Source organism: Eumetopias jubatus, unplaced genomic scaffold (assembly GCF_037043125.1).
Source record: "Eumetopias jubatus isolate StellerSeaLion01/CBP00866 unplaced genomic scaffold, mEumJub1_p1.0 scaffold_3, whole genome shotgun sequence".
Lineage (NCBI taxonomy): Eukaryota > Metazoa > Chordata > Mammalia > Carnivora > Otariidae > Eumetopias > Eumetopias jubatus.
The window spans coordinates 121,237,692-121,256,781 of NW_028274809.1; the positions used below are offsets into that span (position 1 = coordinate 121,237,692).

General features: G+C 51.3%; 1 protein-coding gene across 2 annotated transcripts; it reads right to left on the minus strand.

Annotated features, from left to right (window-relative positions):
• Positions 1–12,082: 12,082 nt before the first annotated feature.
• On the minus strand, positions 12,083–18,010 carry CDX2 (caudal type homeobox 2). 2 transcript variants are annotated; one of them, XM_028103482.1, is made up of 3 exons: positions 17,470–18,010; positions 13,815–13,960; positions 12,083–12,331 (listed from the first exon to the last, which is right to left on the minus strand). In XM_028103482.1, the coding sequence occupies exons 1-3, from the start codon at positions 18,008–18,010 to the stop codon at positions 12,083–12,085; spliced, it is 936 nt and encodes a 311-aa protein (XP_027959283.1). The 2 variants fall into 2 exon arrangements, with proteins under 2 accessions (XP_027959283.1, XP_087878308.1); XM_088022182.1 differs by having other exon boundaries at positions 13,815–13,990.
• Positions 18,011–19,090: the final 1,080 nt, after the last annotated feature.

Consider the following 19,090-nt stretch of genomic DNA (forward strand, 5'->3'; position numbering starts at 1 on the left):
CCCACTGAGCAGGGAGCCTAATGCGGAACTCGATCCCAGGACCCTGAGATCATGACCTGAGCTGAAGGCAGATGCTTAACCGACTGAACCACCCAGGTGTCCCAGAGCTTCTAAAAATCTTAAAGGCATTTTTGCACAACGGCTTCACAGGGACTCAAGGTAGAGAAGGACTTGACTCAGATTTGTGGGTAATTTAATTTAATGGAATAGTTTTATAAATTGAGACATGAGAAATCCACAAGGATTTCAAAGTAATTATATCACCTTCAATCAAAAGGTGATATATTGAAATGAGGCCTTTGGCTCCTCAAACTTCTAGGCAGAAAGCAGGCTGAAAATGTTGCAAACACTGATTACTTTCCATGAAAAAAGGAAGGATGACTCAGAGAACAGGAACAAAGACCAACAGGGCAGAGGAAAAAAATCCCAGATGGTCACTCCCAGAGAACAAAATGGAGTCCTAATCAATACAGGGGCAACATATGATCAGATGGATTTCAGAATTAATATAAACCAATGACTGCTGTGTTTCTGTTTTCTCCACTTTAGGAGTATCTATAGCAGATATCCTATACCTGTCCCACCACTGCACGTCGGGTTTATTTGAGGGAGGAGTGGAAGAAAATTTATCTCTTTAATTCATAAGTTTTCATATCAAGCAGAACCTTAACTCAAGGAACCTAATATCCACCTGGACCTGAATTTTATTATGAGATCCTGGACCCTAAGCCCGATCAGCACAGCAGATGCCTATTTCATCACATCCTCACCAGGCTTGGGTATCTGATTTTTTAAAGTTTTATATTATTTGATGATAATTCTTTAGAAGTCTAGTGTTTCTCTTATCATATTGCATTGTATCATTTATATATTAAGGGTAACAACTCTTGAGGCACCTGGGTGGCTCAGTCAGTAAGCGTGCCTTTGGCTCAGGTCATGATCCCGGGGTCCTGGGATCTGGCACCCTGCTCAGTGGGGAGTCAGCTTCTCCCTCTCCCTCTGACCCTCCCCCTGCTCATGCTCTCACTCACTCCCTCTGTCTCTCTCAAGTGAATACATTAAAAATCTTTTTTTTAAAAAAAGGATAACAGCTCTCTTCTCATTTTTGTAGCAAATACTTTTTGTTATTTTTTATTTGCTTTTAAATTTTTGAAATGATGTGTTTGTTTGTTTTTAAGATTTTATTTTTAAGTAGTCCTATACCCAATGTGGGGCTTGAACTCACAACCTTGAGATCAAGAGTCGCATGCTCCGCCAACTGAGCCGGCCAGGTGCCCCTGAAATGATGTTTTTGATAGGTATCCATTGTTTTCTTCATAATTTCTTTTCTTTTCTTTTAATAGGCTCCACACCCAGTGTGGAGCCCAGTGCAGAGCTTGAACTTACAACCGTGAGATCAAGACCTGAGCTGAGATCAAGAGTCAGAAGTTCAACTGACTAAGCCACCCAGGCGCCCCCATAATTTCTTACTTTGCCTTTATACCTAGGGAAGTTTGCTACATTCAGAGGTCAGACTCAATACTGGTTTAAATAGCATGATGTTTGATGTCAGCTAGGCCTGGATTAGAATCTATCTTATAGGAATAGATGCTGGTTGTTGCAAAGATTAAATCAAATAATTTAAGTTAAAGAATCAAGCACAGGGGCGCCTGGGTGGCTCAGTCATTACGTGTCTGCCTTGGGCTCAGGTCATGATCCCGGGGTCCTGGGATGGAGCCCCCACATCATTGCATCATCGGGCTCCCTGCTCAGCCGGAAGCCTGCTTCTCCCTCTCCCACTCGCCCTGCTTGTGTTCCCTCTCTCGCTGTCTCTCTCTCTCTGTCAAATACATAAATAAAATCTAAAAAAAAAAAGAAGAAGAAGAAGAATCAAGCACAAAGCCTGGGATGCGGAAGTACTCCATTTCTTTTCCTTCAGTTTACTATTAAAAATTGATTCAACAAATCACAGAAAACACAAATGCCCAATAAACACATGAAAATATGCTCAACCTGCTTAAGAATCATGGAACGTAAAGTTGACTAGTACCATTTTCTGTCCATCAGATTAACAAAAACTTAAAAGATGATCTCTAATACAAAGAGTCCGTGGAGAAAGGGGGACTCACTTAAGGGCCCCTGTGATGGTAGTGTGACTTGCCAAACCTTTTTAGAAAACAATGACTGTATTTAGTAAAGTAAAAAATGGGCCTGTTCTTTGACTTAGCATTTCCAGTTTAAGTAGTCTAGCCCTTAAAAATACAAAGTTATAAAAGCATGTATGTTAAAAAATGGTTACCTTTCCACTGTTTATAATAGCAAAACACTGACAACAACTTGAATATCCCTCAGGAGGGAAGTCATTAAATAAATATGGTTATTTTCAGCCTCTTCCCACTAGAACGTAAGCTGCCCAAGAACAGAGATTTTGTTTAAAAAGAGAGAGATTTTGGGGGGTGCCTTGATGACTCAGTCAGTTAAGTGTCTGCTTTCGGCTCAGGTCATGATCTCAGGGTCCTGGGATCGAGTCCAGCATCAGGCTCCCTGCTCAGCTGGGAGGCTGCTTCTCCCTCTCCTTCTTGTCCTCCCCTGCTTGTGTTCTCTCTCTCTCTCACCCTCTCTTACAAATGAATAAATAAAATCTTTAAAAATAAATAAAAAGAGATTTTTTAACTTATTTTTTAGGATATCAGTGTTGTTATCTATCTTTCATAGCAAGTTACTATGATTTGTTTGAGTAGAGCGCACACACAATGTTTCATTAGTTTCAGGTATATATCTGGGGTCTTACTGTTGTTTTCCCTGCACATGGAACGTGATAAACATTCAAAAAATTGTTGAATAAATGAATAAAATTCTGGTATATCTAAACTGATAAAAATGCGGTGATCACTAAAAAGAATCCGTTGGATTTATGTATAATGAGCTGGGAAAATGCCCATGATATATTATCCAGTGATAAAAGCAACTCACAAAGTAAAGTATGACTTTATTTTGCTTTGTTTTGTTTAAAGGAAGGAAAAAGAAAGTACAAGATGGTATAGAATATATATTTGGGTAAGCACAAAAAGTTCTTGGAATGATATGGACCGGGGTGTTAATATTGGTATCCCAGAGGGATGGGATTGAAATAACGAAGGAGAAATTAATTTTTTTCCTATTTCTGCACTGTTTACATTTATTGAAAGGAATTGTTCGTGCAAGCCCTTCGCTTGCATTAATAAAAGCCTGAACCAAAGGAGAATTTGCTATGAGAAAGACAGCATGCTTGAATCCTTTGACCACATGTTAGGAAAAGGTGTCCTTCACCCTATCAGGTATTCTTTTTACACTATTGGTTTGTTGCCTTTTTTGTTTTTTTAAGCGTGTGTTGAATACTTCCCTCTTACCAGCAAATTTTGCTCTCCCCACCCTCCCACTCCCACCTCCACTTAGTTTGCTCTGCCCGTTCCCTTCCTGCAGGTATCTCTCCCGTCAAAGCCGGTGACTCTCCTGCCCGCTTATCTCTAAACTCTGTGCTTTAGAGCCCGCGCCGCGGCGGGCTGGCGCTGCTCCTGTGGGGCAGCTACTGTGTGCACGCTCGACCTTTGCCACTTGAGCTGCAGGAGGATGTGGTTTGCAAAGGACGTGGCCCAAGTGCCCTTATTTACGAAACACATCCCCAAAGTGCGAGTCCCTAAAAGAAGCGCAAGAGGAAGGGGGCTGGGCTGGGGAGGGGAGGGGAGGGGAAGATGAGGTGTTGGAGAAGCACAGGCATGGCGCCTCCACAACTATTAATATTAACTTTTATGAAGACTCGGCCTTTCTCTCCCCGGGGCTTCACAAAGCAGGAAGTCAAGGGCAGTGGTGCAGGGAAGGGAATTGGCAGCAAGAGAAAACCTCGAGTAAATTATTTAGCTGTAAAACGAGATTAAGAGTGATTCCGCCTCCACCCCTCCCCCACACTTCCCAAAGTGGGCCTAGGCTGGGCATCAGACCTCAAACCGCCAATGATTTAAAATGGGAAATCTCTGGAGTCTGGTGAGGGGCAAACCAGGGAGACTTTTCCCCGCGGAGATGAGCCGCGACTGCGGCGGGCACCCCTGCGCTGCAACCGGGCTCGGGGCGGGGGGCAGGGGGAGAGGGGGGCTCTCCCCAGGTCGCAGGCCGCACTTTGGTGGCTGTTGAGGAGAAGAACCTGGGGGCGAAAGTGCAAGAGCGCAGCCAGCGAAGGGGGAAAGGTGCAGGTGCTTTCGCACTCGCTGCTCGAGGCGACACCCGGGGCGACGGACCCTCGGCTCTGTGCCCCCTGCCGGGAGGCGGGAAAAGCAGCCCGAGGGGCGGGAAGGGCCGCTCGGGAGGTGGCTCAAGCGAGCCGCCCGCCGCCGCCTGCCCTGCTCAGCCCTCTAGCTCCCCACTCCGCTCGTCCCGGCTCCGGGGTCGGTTCCGCCGGCTCAGCCGGGGCAGCAGTGCCGCCTGCCGGGCACTTGGCGCCAGCTCGGCCGCGACGCAGGCGGAGACGCGCGGGACGCGCGGGCTTAGCGGCTGGCCGGGACGCTCGGACTGGGGCCGAGCACACCAACACGCCTGTCCTCCCTTTCCAAAATAACATCGCTCCCGCCTGGCCGCCGCCGGAGCCGCTCAGCTCCGCCGCCGAAAGCGGCTCTCGGCCTTCCGGCGGGGGTCCCGGCAACGCCCCCACCAAAGCGCTGCGCGCCTTTGAAAACTCGCCGGACGTGGAACTCCCAAGCACAAAGCAACTGCTGAAACCAAGCTGTATCCCAAAGAATGAAAAGAAAGTGTCTGCGGTCTTGAAGCGCGACTTCCGGAGGGGCGCAGACGCCGGCGGGGCGCTGCGGGGAGGTGTCCCCTGGGCTTCCCGCCGGGCTGGCACCTGGCCGGCGCGCACCCCGCACCTGGGAGGAGGATGGCGGGGGAAACCGGGAACTCTGCCGGGACACCCCCCGCTGACGGCGGCGAAGACCCAGCGGGGGCGAGCGGGCGGTCTGACCCCGACAGACCCGAGAGCGGCCTTCGCGTCTTCCAGGCGAGGCGCGGGCCTCGGCGTCGGAGAGCGGGAAAGACGCTCCACCTGCGCCCCGACGCGCGCTGAGAGCTCGAGGAGGCACGTGGCGCAAGGGCTGTGGCTCCCGGGGGGCCCTGGGGACGGTCCGGGAGCCTGAACCCCAGTGCGGCAGGAGCGGATGCGGGTGCGTGCGTCCAGCCCGCACAGGAAGGGGTGAGGCCGCCCCCACCAGTGCCACCGCTGCCTTTCCTAGTACCTGGGGCCGCGCACAGGGGCCGTGACACCAGTCTAAATTAGCTTCCCCCTAGCCTATTTTGGACAACCATTTCTCTGGGCACGAGCAAAGTCTTTTTCCCTTTTTCTGTCTAAAACACTCAAAGACTCAAATCCAGACGGTTTCTCTGAGGTAGACGTGTGAGCTGGGAATAAACTAAAAGTTTAAAGAAACTAAAAGTTCTCGCTAAGGAAACAGCTTGCTTCTTGTTGGTGGGGTCTGACTTCAGTTTTGCGAAAGTAACGCCCAGTTTCATGCAGGAATACCGAGTCCATCGAAAAATTTACTCACGGAACAGCTTCAGATGGCACGGTCATTTGGTCATTTAATTCATTTGGTCATTTGACCTTTTAGTTCTAGTTCTGGCCAAGTGTCCACCCAAGAGTAGCCGTTAGAACACTGGATGTACATTTCGAGACTCTAACCCTAGAAACGAGAAATAAATGTTGATTGTTGGCTTTCTGTGGACTTAAGATCATGATCGAGAATGTCATTCTGAATCAGTGTCTAGTGTGTGTAACAATACATCACTAGCAGGTGGTTATGTCAAATTCGTAGATACAATGAAAATTATAACAGGAACAAATGAAAAGAATCAGGATTTTTGGATTCTGAAATTGGCATTATTGTCATGAAACTGGTTTGAGGGGGGGAAATAAGTTTTTATTTTATATATGTGGATTCCAGACACACACAGTCTTTCTTCTTGTTCCTCCTAGTGCTTCGATATTACTATTTATTGGGCAATGGTCTCTGAGTCTTGCTTAATTTTGTCACTCTTCTATTTGTTTCGAGCAACTCACATAATTCTGCCTAGAAAACAGGAGGGGGGACTGAAAATAGAATCTAGTTCTGCCCAGTTTTGTTGTGTTTTTTGTTTTTAATCCATTAGATGCACAGAGTGAAAGAACAATGCATTAAGTGTCTTTCAGGAGTAAAAGACAGAGGCTGCCCAGGTCATTTTTAACAACGCTTAATGTGTGGTTTAGGTATTTAATCTTTGTCACTCATTCTACTAATCGTCCATAAATTAAAATTATGTAAGTGCCACCCAACAAGCCATTGTATATTTGTACTACAATGACTAGCTCCTGCATTGTTTTTCATTGTTTGCTTTCCTGAGGTTGGAGAGGAATTTATCAACTAACACTTGTATGAAACCTATTATTGTCATACTAAGGATACAAAGCTTTATAATAGCAAACTATCAATCTTGAAAGTTCTGATAACGCATAAACAATTAGAAAAGAATTCCTTTCCTAGAAATCAAAACACAAATATTAAAATGCATAAAATGCCTGGGCTCCTATTTTCCAATACAATATTGGGCACAAAAACCTGATACTTGACCTGAATATTATTTTTTACATAAATGTGTATGTGTGAAGAGACTGGTTACCATTTAACCTCAGGGAATTCTTCATGGATGAAAACTTGTTGTGTTCTGATTTATGGATTAAACTCTAGCACAGAATCGCCAGGATCCTGCAGGGAAAAAAAAGAGCCACTGGTCATTTAATTTTATCATTACATTATCACTATCCACTCAGGTTAGTGACAAATTCCAATATGGAAAAACTGTTGTTGAAACAAATGTAATGTTTGGGTACTAGAGACATAGGAGCCAAAAGGTCATCCATGTGCTTGCCCTCATGCTCTCTAAATTGATTCTTCCAAGACTGACTCTTCCAAGAAGAATGTCAAGGTAAATGTTGGTATAATCTCTAGAGCTGGAAGATCCTACTTTATCTGGAATTTGAGAGGTTTTGTTTCATTTTACGTCTTATTTCATAATCTTCAAGAAAGTAATGATATAAGAAGTATATATTCCCTCTGGTTTGTAGCTAATAAGACATTTAGTGATTGTTTTGGCCCAGTATCACTAAGCCAATTCCACAGTTACCAATAAAGCCTGCTTGGTTTCCTAAAATTATAGTCATGCACTTGTAGAAAAAGAGGAGGTGAGGGCGCCTGAGTGGCTCAGTTGGTTGGGCGACTGCCTTCGGCTCATCTGCCTTCGGCTCGGGTCATGATCCTGGAGTCCCGGGATCGAGTCCCAACATCGGGCTCCCTGCTCAGCGGGGAGTCTGCTTCTCCCTCTGACCCTCTTCCCTCTCGTGCTCTCTATCTCTCATTCTCTCTCTCTCAAATAAATAAATAAAATCTTTAAAAAAAAAAAAGCAGGTGAAAAGAAAAAGGAAAAGGAAAATAAGACTAAATGTAAGAATTATAGGGGTTAATAAAATTTAAAAAAATAATTATAGAGGTTAGAAGTTTGTATGGTCTCGATGTAATTTAAGAAAATAAACGTTAATTTTAAATATTTACAAGTTAATCTACATTATTAGATATGAGTGTGTTTCTTATCCTCCAAAGCACAAAACTAATCTAACACAAGATCTGTTGCTGTAGTTTTATTCAATGTCAGGGAAAATCATGGGGACTAGAGTAAAATGCTTGAAATCATCTCAAGGGATGAATTGGCATTAAAAAATTAAATCCACAGCAGCTTTTTGGGGTGGCTCCCGGAAGAGTACAGAATTGATACTGAGGTGTTGGAATGGAAATTGCTTCAAAATAAAGAAACTTTCAATGCCATCTAGTTAGAGTACTTGCCTCTCTGCCCCCTTTGGCTTGAAATTGTCCTGATCATTATAAGGAAGTTTCTAACTACATCCTCAACTAATATGAATCTCCCAAATACTACTACAAGTGTTTGGGGATATCCTTAATGGTAGGTGAAAAGGCAAGTCAACTATGCACATCAGGGACTCATCTTCATGCCTGGAATGTTAGCACTTTGCCACTTGAGATTTTATGCAGATGCCTGGGCAGTGGAAATCAAGAGACAACGGACTGGGGACTACTTGACAAAGTAAGAAAAACTCAATGAATTAGAAAAACTTCAGAGGTGACTTGAGAAATTATCCTTGCTCAAAGGTTCTTTGTAAGGATTCTTGCACACTTTGCAAAAGATGGTTCATGATCAAAAGCAGCAGTAGTTCTTGTCTTTATTGGGGATTAATCCTAAGTGTATATTGTAAATTGCATTCCCTTACTTTACCTTATTTGATTCCCCTATTAGTGGCAGGGATCTCCCCAAGGTCATTAAACCTGTAAATAGCAGCCTGTCTCTAAAACAAAGTACAAATAATGCCCCTTGAATCTTCTACAGATTTCTTTTTAAGTAAGCCCAACTTGGGGCTTGTACTCACCACCCAGAGATCAAGAGTTGCATGCTTTGCAGACCCAACCAGCAGGCGCCCCATGTAACTGAAGTTTTTTTTGTTTCTGCTTTATTTGCCTTCTCTTATTTTTTCCTGAGTGGCTGTGAATAACAACAGCAAGAATACTGCTGTTTATATATTAAGATTTCTATTTAAGATTAGTTTTCTTGACTGATGTAGGCCTCTTACAGATATTGTCAAAAAGAAGTGAAGCTAAAAAGAAGCTGAAACTTTTATGGCTCTCATTAGCGCCCATCTTGCTAACTTTATTGGATGAATATGATAAAGCCATGAATTTGTTCACAGAAGAAAAAAGACTCAGGCTGTCTTCTACCCATATATGCTGTTTAAAAAAAAACCTCTTTTTTGATATTTTTTTCTTATTTTAACCCCGCCCAACATGGAGCTTGAACTCATGACCCTGAGATCAAGAGTAGAACGCTTTTCGGACCGAGCCAGGCAGGCTTCCCTATATATGCCTTTTTTGACATGAGTTCCACAATAAAGGTACATTCTTCCCCATATTTATTCTAAGTTCACAGTTTTCCTATATATTCATATTGTACCCATATTACTGTAATTTTTTAAAAAAGAAACATCTTGTGCAAGAAGGCCCTTTTAGAATGGCCAATAGCTCCCCTCACCCAAATGTGTTTTTCTTAAACACTCAGCAGATCCAAGAATCTCCTGCGCCTGACTAGCTTGAACTTCGTTTCAGCCGCCCCACGACCGCAGTGGGGAAATCTCGCCGTGCCCCAGTTTGGGAGCAGCTGCGGTGGGAGGGGCGCTAGAGCTTGCAACCTTCCAGCTGGGTCAGAACTAAGTTCCTTTCCGATCGGCTCTAGAGTCCGAGGGGAGCGCGGGCTCCTACCCGGCTCTTCCCAGAGCGTGCGCGCCTCCTGGCGGCCGGAGCTCCCGGAGGGCGCTGGGAGGGCCAAGGAACGACGAGGGAGGGCTAGTCATCCCGGTCCTAGAGCGGGAGGCCCTGGGAGCAGCGAAGTCATCCTATCAAAAATAGACAAGGGCGTCCCAGCGCGAACCTCCCTACACCTCCTCGGGCGGCACTGCCCACTCGCGCCAAGTCCCGGTGTTGCCTCGGGTTTGCTCCAGGGGCGACTCTTGGCGTCGCAAGTGCGGTGGCCTCGCTTGCCAGCGGGCGCCCTCTTTGCTCGCCCCCCCTCACGACCCGGGAGACTAGCCCCCGACCTGCATTTCAGAGAGCAGCCGAGCGCCCCTCCTTGCCCCGGACGCGCGGGGCGCGGGCCCGCGGCGGGCGTCAGTGCAAGGGGGCTGGACCCCGCGAGGGGAAGAACTTGTAATCGCTTGCAGCGGGACAATGCTGACTTTTGAACCTCTAACCACTAAGCAAACAACCCTTGTGCTCTCGCTCCACTGTCCAAACAGGGTTTATTGACAGGCGTTTCACAGCAACGCATAGCAACCGCTGCGGCGGCTGGGGGCGGACGTGTGGGCGCGGCCGGGTGCGGGTCCTCGCTCTCCTCCCAGCGCCGGACTCCCCAGGGGGCACGGAGGCCGGAGGGAGGGTGGGGGGGGCGGACAACCTGGCCTGGAACACCACCCCCTGCTCGGCGGACCTCCCCACCCCACCCAAGCCCGAGAGCCGGGCCAGGCACTCTCCGTCCAGCTCTGAGCCAGGCGCCCGCGGGCCCGGCCACCAGAGCCCCTTTCTCAATCCGGGAGCGGAATGCCACCCGGAAGGGCCGCAGAACCGGGGAGATGCTGCAGGCGGTATTTAGGTCTTGCTGCTCTGCTCTTCCTCCCCAGCCCTCGGGCCACCTCCTCCCTCTTCTGGGGCAGCGGTTAGGGCTCGAAGGTGCTTGTGGGAAGACCGAGACGGAGAGCAAAGCCCTCCTCCCCAGGCCCTGCCTGCGCAGAGCGCCCAGCTCGGCGGCTTCCAGCACCCAGAACCTCAAGGGCAGCAGCCCGGTGCCCCGCGGATCCGCCAGATAACAAGCACCCGCCTCTAAAAGGGTCCCCTTATAATGGTTTTTGAATTCTTTGTGGAGTGGGGGGGGGGGTGTGGGGCAAGGGAGGGAGTTTTGCAACACAGGGCAAGGAGTGGAGACACACAAGGCTCACAGAAATGCCCGGTGATTCACAGAAGACTGTATTCCTGGAAATGTTCCCTTGAGAGAACAGAAAATAGAACATTTTTACTGAATGCTTATGTTTAGCTAGCTGGCCTGCGGGCCATCCCTAGGGTGAAGGGAATCACTGATGAAGGGTGATGTCTGCAGCTACATCAGTGCGGATTTGATGAGATGCTAGGAGGGGACTCTCTCACCCCCACCTCACCCCCATAATTCTCCGCAGCTTGGAAGCAGCTGACCATTCAGATGTGCATTTTGCCTAAAGGCACCCCCAGGAGAACCACACATTCCACAATCCAAGGTTGGGCTCAGGCTTGGGGGCAGGGAAGGTCTCAGAACCTGCTCCCTCAGGCTTCTGATGCTCTGGGGTAAAATGAGGTTGTCCAGATAAGCTTCTCCACCCTGTCTCTGATTTTTCTAATACTAGCTTGCAAGTAGACAAGATATTTCATTTCTTAAAAAAAATAATAATTCCGGATAAAATCTGAAGACGATAAATACAGAATCTGAAATCTGGAAAGCTCATTTATCTCTCTCTTTTTTTCTTTTTAGAAAAACTTCAACTGTGTCCAAATACCCCCCACTTCCCTTCACCATATCACTTCTCTCCCCATGGATCCAGAAGGCTTTTTAAACGCTGGCTTGGATGTTACACAGACCAACAACCCAAACAGCAGCAACAACAAAAACTCCCCTTCTTCATCAGCCCCAAGATTGTGAAAATGACAGGAAGTCCAGGTTGGCTCTGGCATTTACAGCACTGACATACATTCAGCCCAGAGAAGCTCTGGTGACAGGCTTTCTAAACAAGGCCCTGTCCTGGGCCCTCTTGTCAGGCCTGGAGTCCAATAACCACGCCCCTCACACCATGCACCGCACAGAACACCAGCCAAGCCTTTCCTGGTCTGGGAAGGGGAGAGAAGAAAGACAAAGACCTGGGGGTTCTGCAGTCTCTGGCAGGTCCAGGTTTCTATCTTAGCTGCCTCTGACTTTTGCAGTTAAATCTTCCCTGCCCTTGAGGCAGGAAGGACCAGCCGGCCCTTGAATGGCAGTGAGTAGGCAGTAGCCATCTTGGCTTCAAGCACTGGCATTCCCCCTGAGTCCCTCTCTCCCCTCAGCTTCGACCAGAGATGCGTCCCGTCCCGCAGATTCTGGAGGCCAAGAGCTGGGGAGGATGGGGCTGAAAGTCTGGTCTGGTTAGCCAGTCCAGGCAATGCTTCTGCCAGTACTAAACGAAGCCCCAGTTGTCACAGCCCATCTGGCTGGCAGAAAGACCAGAAGAAGTCCAAATCTGGGAGAATGTCTTCCTTGAGGCCTCCGACCCCACTTGTCTTTACTCCCGGCCCCCATTTTTCCTCTGAGAGCTAGGTGAGCGGGCGTGCATTTGTGCATGGGAGGGGAGCGGCTCTCTCCTGAGGATTCTAGCCGAGTCTCTGCGCCCCGTGGCTCAGCCCGGAATCGCTCTGCTGCTGCCGGCCACTGTAGGTCACTGGGTGACAGTGGGGTTTAACACCCCCGCTGCTGGGCCCAGAACCCCAGGGACGGAGCCCGGCACTGAGCCTGGCAGGGCAGACACAGGACTCAGAGGCTCCGGGACGCTTCTCAGAGGGCCTGGCTGGGGCTGGGGAGGCGGCGGGGCAGGCGCCGGGGCTTGCGGTGGAGGCGGTGGTTGCTGCAGCTTCTTCTTGTTGATTTTCCTCTCCTTGGCTCTGCGGTTCTGAAACCAGATTTTAACCTAGAAATAGAAAGCAGAGAAAAACAGAGGGTGGTGAAGGAGCCGATGCAGGAGGGAAAAGGAATGGCCCTCAGCACCAGCAGCAGTATGTCCCTCTGCAGCTGAAGAAGTACCCCCTTGGACTCAAGGACCCCCAGGCCTTCTCCCAGCCTTCTATCTGAGAGCCCCAGGACAGCCCAGCGCTGCAGCCCTCCCCCGAGCCCACGACGGCCTCGGCAGAGAAGCGCCTTCCTCCCTCCTCGTTTGCCACGTTTCCTTCCAAAGCAGCCTTTATCTATAGCTTTACTGCAAGAGTTCAGAGTCTCAGAACCAGGGAAAACAGAAACTGCAGAGCCTTTTCTACAACAAGCAAGAGAAGACCAGCATGGATATACTTCAAAATGACAACCTTGGGCCTCTCAAAGCTAAACTGAAATGTAATACTCCTCACCTTAAAGCTGAGAATGAGATTTTTTAAAAAAAAGATTTATCCATTTATTAGAGAGAGAGAGAGAGCGTGCGTGTGCGTGTGCGCGTGCATGGGGGGTAGGAGGGGCAGAGGGGGAGGGAGAGAGAGTCCCAAGCAGACTCTGCACTGGGCTCGATCCCACAACCCTGATATCACTACCTGAGCCGAAACCAAGAGCCAGATGCTTAACCGACTGTGCCACCCAGGCGTCCCCTGGGAACGAGATTTAATGTGGGGCTTCCCAGGGGTGGATTTGGCCTGGTTTTTTTCTAGACCATATGGAGTGTTCATGAGTCAAGCCTCACTCTCGTTTTTATGGGCAGGGATTAGGGTCTTATATTAATTTTTCCCCAGGTATGGTGCTGGGCACAAAGAAAATAGGTCTGTAAGTCTTCTTGCACCGAAATAGAATTCTGGATTAAACTACTCAGTTTTTCCAGGGCGCCTGGGTGGCTCAGGTTGTTAAGCGACTGCCTTCAGCTCAGGTCATGATCCCAGAGTCCCGGGGTCGAGTCCCACATCGGGCTCCCTGCTCAGCGGGGAGTCTGCTTCTCCCTCTGGCTTTCTTCCCTCTCGTGCTCTCTCTCATTCTCTCGTTCTCAAATAAATAAATAAAATCTTAAAAAAATAAAAAATAAACTACTACTCAGTTTTTTTCTTGCACCTTCCAGGTCCCGGAGAATAGGGGAAAAAAAAAAAAATCAACATCCAAAAAAGACAACTAGAGGTGGAAGGACTTTTCTAAAAGCATTTGGAAAGAAATACTCTCTATCCTCCGGATTTATTTATTTATTTACTTGCTTACTTACTTACTTACTTTAAGGTCTACACCCAACGTGGGGCTTGAACTCAACAACTGCGAGATCAAGAGTTGCATGCTCTGAGCCAGCCAGGTGCCCCTCTATCCTCCTACTTTAATCTGCCCACAGAACTGGGTGGATTCTGGGGTCCAGCTTCTAACTATGCCTGAGGAATGCCCCCACCCGTCCTCCCCAGCCAGTGACCAGGCCCTGGAGGGAGCAAGGCGGTTCCCACCTGCCTCTCGGAGAGCCCCAGTGTGGCAGCCAGCTCGGCTTTCCTCCGGATGGTGATGTAACGACTGTAGTGAAACTCCTTCTCCAGCTCCAGCCGCTGGTGATCCGTGTACACCACTCGGTATTTGTCTTTCGTCCTGGTTTTCACTGTGGAGAAAGGAGAAGTTAGGCTGAGAACTGCAAGGTGGCCCATCAGTCATGGGTAATGACAAACCTCCCTAACCCAAGGGCCATTTCTCTTCCTCCATCGCCCCAGGGGGCCAGGGTTTGGCTGGTTCCTGCCAGGTCTGACAAGACCCCCCAGGGGGTCCTGAGGGGAGGGTGCGAGGCTATCCAAGACAACTAAACTAACCTTGGGGTTAAGTGGTTTTTAAATATGAAGAAAAACTAAAACTGCATAGGCACATGATAACAGAACCCAACCACCCTTCTGGAAACCAAATATAGTACTGCAGCAGGCTAGGCCCAAAGGGCAAGGGGGCAGGACGAATCTCCAGAGTCCTGGGAGTACTCAGATTTTCAGGCCTGCCAGAGATGGAAGACCACCCTAAAAACAGCTGAGGATGTGGGGGTGTGCTGGTGACAATGTGTGGGATGGTGGTGTTACTTTCTGTTTGCTTTATTAAAAGTGGAAAAGTGGGTGCAGGAGCTGACAGATTCCCTCAAGTCACCAAAATCTTGGCCCATCGGGTGGAATTCTGAGCTGGGGTCTGGCAGGCAGAAAAATCCTCCCGCCGGCAACACTGTATACCTGGCAGAACCCGATTTGGCATTTAGCACTTTTTCTTTTTTAATCCCCCATTTATTTCTGCTACAAACTCTGCCAGAGCTATCCAGACCAGTGATCTATGCTCATTGGATTGAGTCAACATATTAAACCTCAGATGGATTGTTTTACTGAAGGGCTTTGACAAATAGTGCCGTCGTGGTTGGAGCAGGCCCGAGCCTGGCGTCTGCCCCGGGTCTGTCCTGGGTCAACCCTTGGCAGGGCCCTGGCCGGGAGCTCTTCCCTCCGCGCGGCCCCAGGTCCAGGTCTTCCTGCAGCCGAACAGGTTCAGCCGCCCGGTGCCCAGTCCTACAGGAAGATCTAAAGGGTCTGGGAGTTTCTTGGAGGTGTTTAATGCCCCGCAGGCCGACTTTGTTCAGGTAGAACCCTTTGCAAACCACAACAAAAGCGCCCTGGGAAGATACAGGCGGGATCAGAGGGAGCTCCCCCGAGCCGCTGAAAGGGGAACACAGCCGCAAACAATGCAGGACAAGGCGATCTTATCAAAGAAAAGCTCTTTCAATGCCTTAATAACAACCGCATTCTGTTTGAATTACCACTACTGAGCAAATGGCGGTCCTGGCTTTTATCCCCCTCCCCGCCAGGCGCATTAACATAAACACGGCCCGGCAGGCGCATTTGAATGGGCGCAGCGGCCCGGACCCCGCGCCGGCTAGGAAAGTGAAGAGAACTAACACGTTCTGAGAGCTTTCCAAGTGGAGGGCGCGTTCACACGCGTTACCCGCCTCAAACCCACTCGAGGCTGCCAGCGGTAGTCGCCCCGTTTTACAGATGAGAAAACTGAGAATCAGACTAGGTCACGCAGGTGGTATCAGGCGCGGCTGACACTGCTGCCAGGTTGGAGCCTAACGCGCACCTCCAGGGCTGGGGAACAGGGCGCAAATAAAGCTCTCGGAGCTGAACATCTCATAGCGGTGCTCGCCTTGGGGTGCTTGGGAGTGGCTCTTGCTCCAGCGCCCCCCTTTCAGTACCCCGGATGGGCCGGGAACGCGGTGACCAGGACCCTTGAGCGTGCCGCGGCCCGCGCCCCAAGGGCCTTGGAGGCGCCCCGCACCCCCTGGGAACCGAGGAGGGGGCTGGAGGAGGGGAGAGATGAGAGGGACTTGTGAGAATTCATTATTGACTGCGAAAGTCACCACCCTCTTTCCGGGCCCTAAAAGAGACAATGGCAGGGCTGGGAAGGTGTATATCAAAGCGAGCCGGGCCGAGGACCAACCCCCTAGGCCCTTGACAGATGATGCTCCGCAGAGGAGTCGGGCTCTGGCCCGCGGGCCGCGGCCTCCCGACATTAACATCACAAGGGCGCCCGGCGCCGACTGCGGCCTTACCACCTCGGCGCGGGACATCACAGCGGCCTCTCATCTGCTGACCCCGCGGCCTGGGCTCCTGTGGCTCCCCTCCCTCTCCCCCTCCCCGGCCCAGGCCCGGCGGCCACTCTCCCGGGACACACCAAAGGTCTCCCTTAGAGACCCCCGTCGCTGCCAGTCGCGCCCCAGGCAGGCTCCCTAAGAGAGAGCCTTCTCTGAGACGGCGCTCTGTTCAGACGACGGCGCCTCCTCTTGGGGAAGGGACCTAGCCGAGGCTCCGAGGCTGGCCCTGTGGCCTTCTCCCTGGGCGGCCGCATTTCCCACCCGCCATGTGCCTAGTGACGCAAATACCGATGCCCAGAGACAGCCCCCAAGGACTTCTCTGATTTATACGGCTGTAATTGGCTATAAACCTCTGCAAAGTGGCCATAACCTGTATGCGGGCCGGGCTGGGCCAGAAAGAAGGGAAGATTAAAAAAAAAAAAAAAGCGGAAGTGCAGAGGGCTAGGAGGACTTCGAGGAGTGCAAAGGGGACGCCAACAGGACTCTCCCACCACACCTATTCGCGTTTCCTTCCCACTTTGACACACATCCCGGTCTCAGAAGGGGCAGACCCGGAACTAATGAGCCCCCACAATCTGGCAAGCCTAGGATGTCTGCAGGGACATCTGAGCAAGCTTCTTGAACGTAGGTGCGCGTGCGCGCGCACACACACACACACACACACACACACACACACACAAAACCCTGAGACCCTGGAAAGGAAGGGTGGGGAGAAATGATCCCTGTCTGGAGCAGAGGCTGAATCCTCCCCAAGGATTCCTCCCCTTCCCCCTCCGCATACACAGGAGGACCCCCACGACTTCTTGCCCCTAGCCCTCCAGCTTTTGATTGAACTAACTCCTTTGCAAATCAAAGGTTCAATGAGGGGGCGCGCTCCTTTCCCCTTGGTTCCTGGGGCCATTCCCGCAACTGCGGCTTTGGCCGGTCTCCCTACTCGCCATAGCTCTTGAGATCCCTTGAATTGGCCCGAATGGCCGAATGTGGTTCCACGCACAGCCTCGCAGCCCTCCTGGTCCCCCAGGCCACCATTCTTCTTGAGTGGCTCAATGGCGTGGAAAGAAATGCTCTAAAGCCCGGCCCGGTCGAGTGCGAGGCTCCTCTGCCCCGCGGCTCGAAGCTGCGCACCGAGCGCGAGCCGCAGCAAGTGGGGAGGCGGCGCTCCTGCACAGCCGTGCTACGCCGACATTCCGGGGAGTGTCCCGAGAGTGTTGGGACGGTACGAATGAAGGACCCCTGGAAAGAGGAAGGTGCTCCTCTGCCCTAAACCGAACACGGGCTGGGAAACCAAAATATTCACTGCTCCCCCGCCCGCTCCCCGCTCCCCCGCCGCCAGCCAGCCCAGGCGCAGGAGAGAAGCCCCGCAGTCGAGGCCCCCTGAATTGGTCTCCCGCCCCGGCCCTCCTGGCGCGGAGCTCCTGGACAGCTCTGGACGCCTCCGTCCGCCCGGGACATGCGGCCCGCCCGGCAGCCCCGTCCTGCGGGACGCCGCCACCGCCTACCTTGGCTTCCGAGGGACGGCTGCGCGGGCTTCCGCATCCACTCGCACAGGTTCCGCCGCTGGCCGCCGGGGGACAGCTGCTCGGCGGCGGCCGTGGCGGCGGGCCCCGGAGGGCCGGGGTTGAGTGTCTGCAGCAACCCCGAGGCACAGGAAGGCGCGGCGGCCGGGTGGTGCGGGTGGTGGTGCGGGTGGTGGTGCGGGTGGTAGTCGGCGGGGCTGCTGTAGCCCATGGCGGCGGCCGGGGAGCCCCCGTTGAGGCCGTGGGCGACGGCGTTGGCGGCGGCCGCGGCGCCCCCCGGCGCGTAGCCGTTCCAGTCCTCTCTGAGCGGGGCCCCGTACGCTGCGGGCCAGGACGGCCCCGGGGACTGCGCGCTGTCCAAGTTCGCGGCCGCGGCGGCCGCAGCCGCCACATGGTAGCCGCCGTAGTCCGGGTACTGCGGGGGACTGACGAAGTTCTGCGGGGCCAGGTTGAGGCCGCCAGAGTGGCGCACGGAGCTGGGGTACATGCTCACGTCCTTGTCCAGGAGGTAGCTCACGTACATGGTGGCGAGGGCCCGACAGCAAACCTCACCATGCTGCCTGGGGACCGACGCTGGAGGCTGCCGGAGGGCGCGAAGGGGAAGGGGCGAGGGGGCGCGGAGAAGGGCGGCTGGCTGCGCCCCAGCCCGCGGAGCTCCGCTGGCTCCTCGCGGCGCTTCTGCCTCTGAGGCGGTCCCTCCCTCTGGCCTGCCTCCTCCCTCCTCCCTTTCTTCCTTCTTTCCTCCCACCTCCTTCACACTGGGCTGCAGAGGCGGGGAAGACCCGCCACAGGCTGGAGTGCGGAGCCCCAGGCCAGCGGCCTTTCGTGATTAACGAGTGTTTACAAGACTCTATTAGTAATGACACAGACACCAATGGCTGGAGACGTCGAGGCGCAGCGCGCACCCGGCGCACAACCCCCCGAAACACGATTTGCATTTTAAAAGATAAGGGGATGGGGGGGAGCTCCAGAGACCCGATCACAGCTAAATATTCAAACCTTTATTGTTAAGAGCTTCCTCCTTCCAACCTGGTGCACTTTAACCTCCAATCACAGGTTCAAAGAATGAAATCAAGAGACTTGCAAAAGAGGTGGGGGGGGAGAGCTATCTTGGTGGGAATCTGGGCTTAGAAACTGAGTAGTAGTGTGTATGCATTTGCGGGGTGGGGGGGGGCATCAAGAAGCTCCTTCTATACCAAAGAGAAAAGAAAAGGGAAGCCATTACTTTGATGACAACGTTTTTGACCAACCCGAGAGGTGACGAGCCGAGCCCTAAGAGATGAGCCGGTGCCTGCCCTCTCTGAAGCTCCTGGCCAGAACGACTGTCGCGCCAAACAACTGTCACTGCTAATCGGTTATTTTCTTCCCCCAAAGAAACTCTTGCCTCTCTCACGACATAAATGAGGACCCTAGCTTCAGGCTGCATCTCCGAGTTCATCTCACATTTGGGATTTAAGTTAAATTAAGGCAATTAATTTTTTAAAAAGCATTTACATCCAAGACTCAAAATTGTCAAACCAAGGAGACTGTGGTAGAAGTCAGACTAGTGGAGGGCAGTAACAGAGGGGGGCAAAAAGGGGTTGCTAGAGTGCTGGCAAAGTTC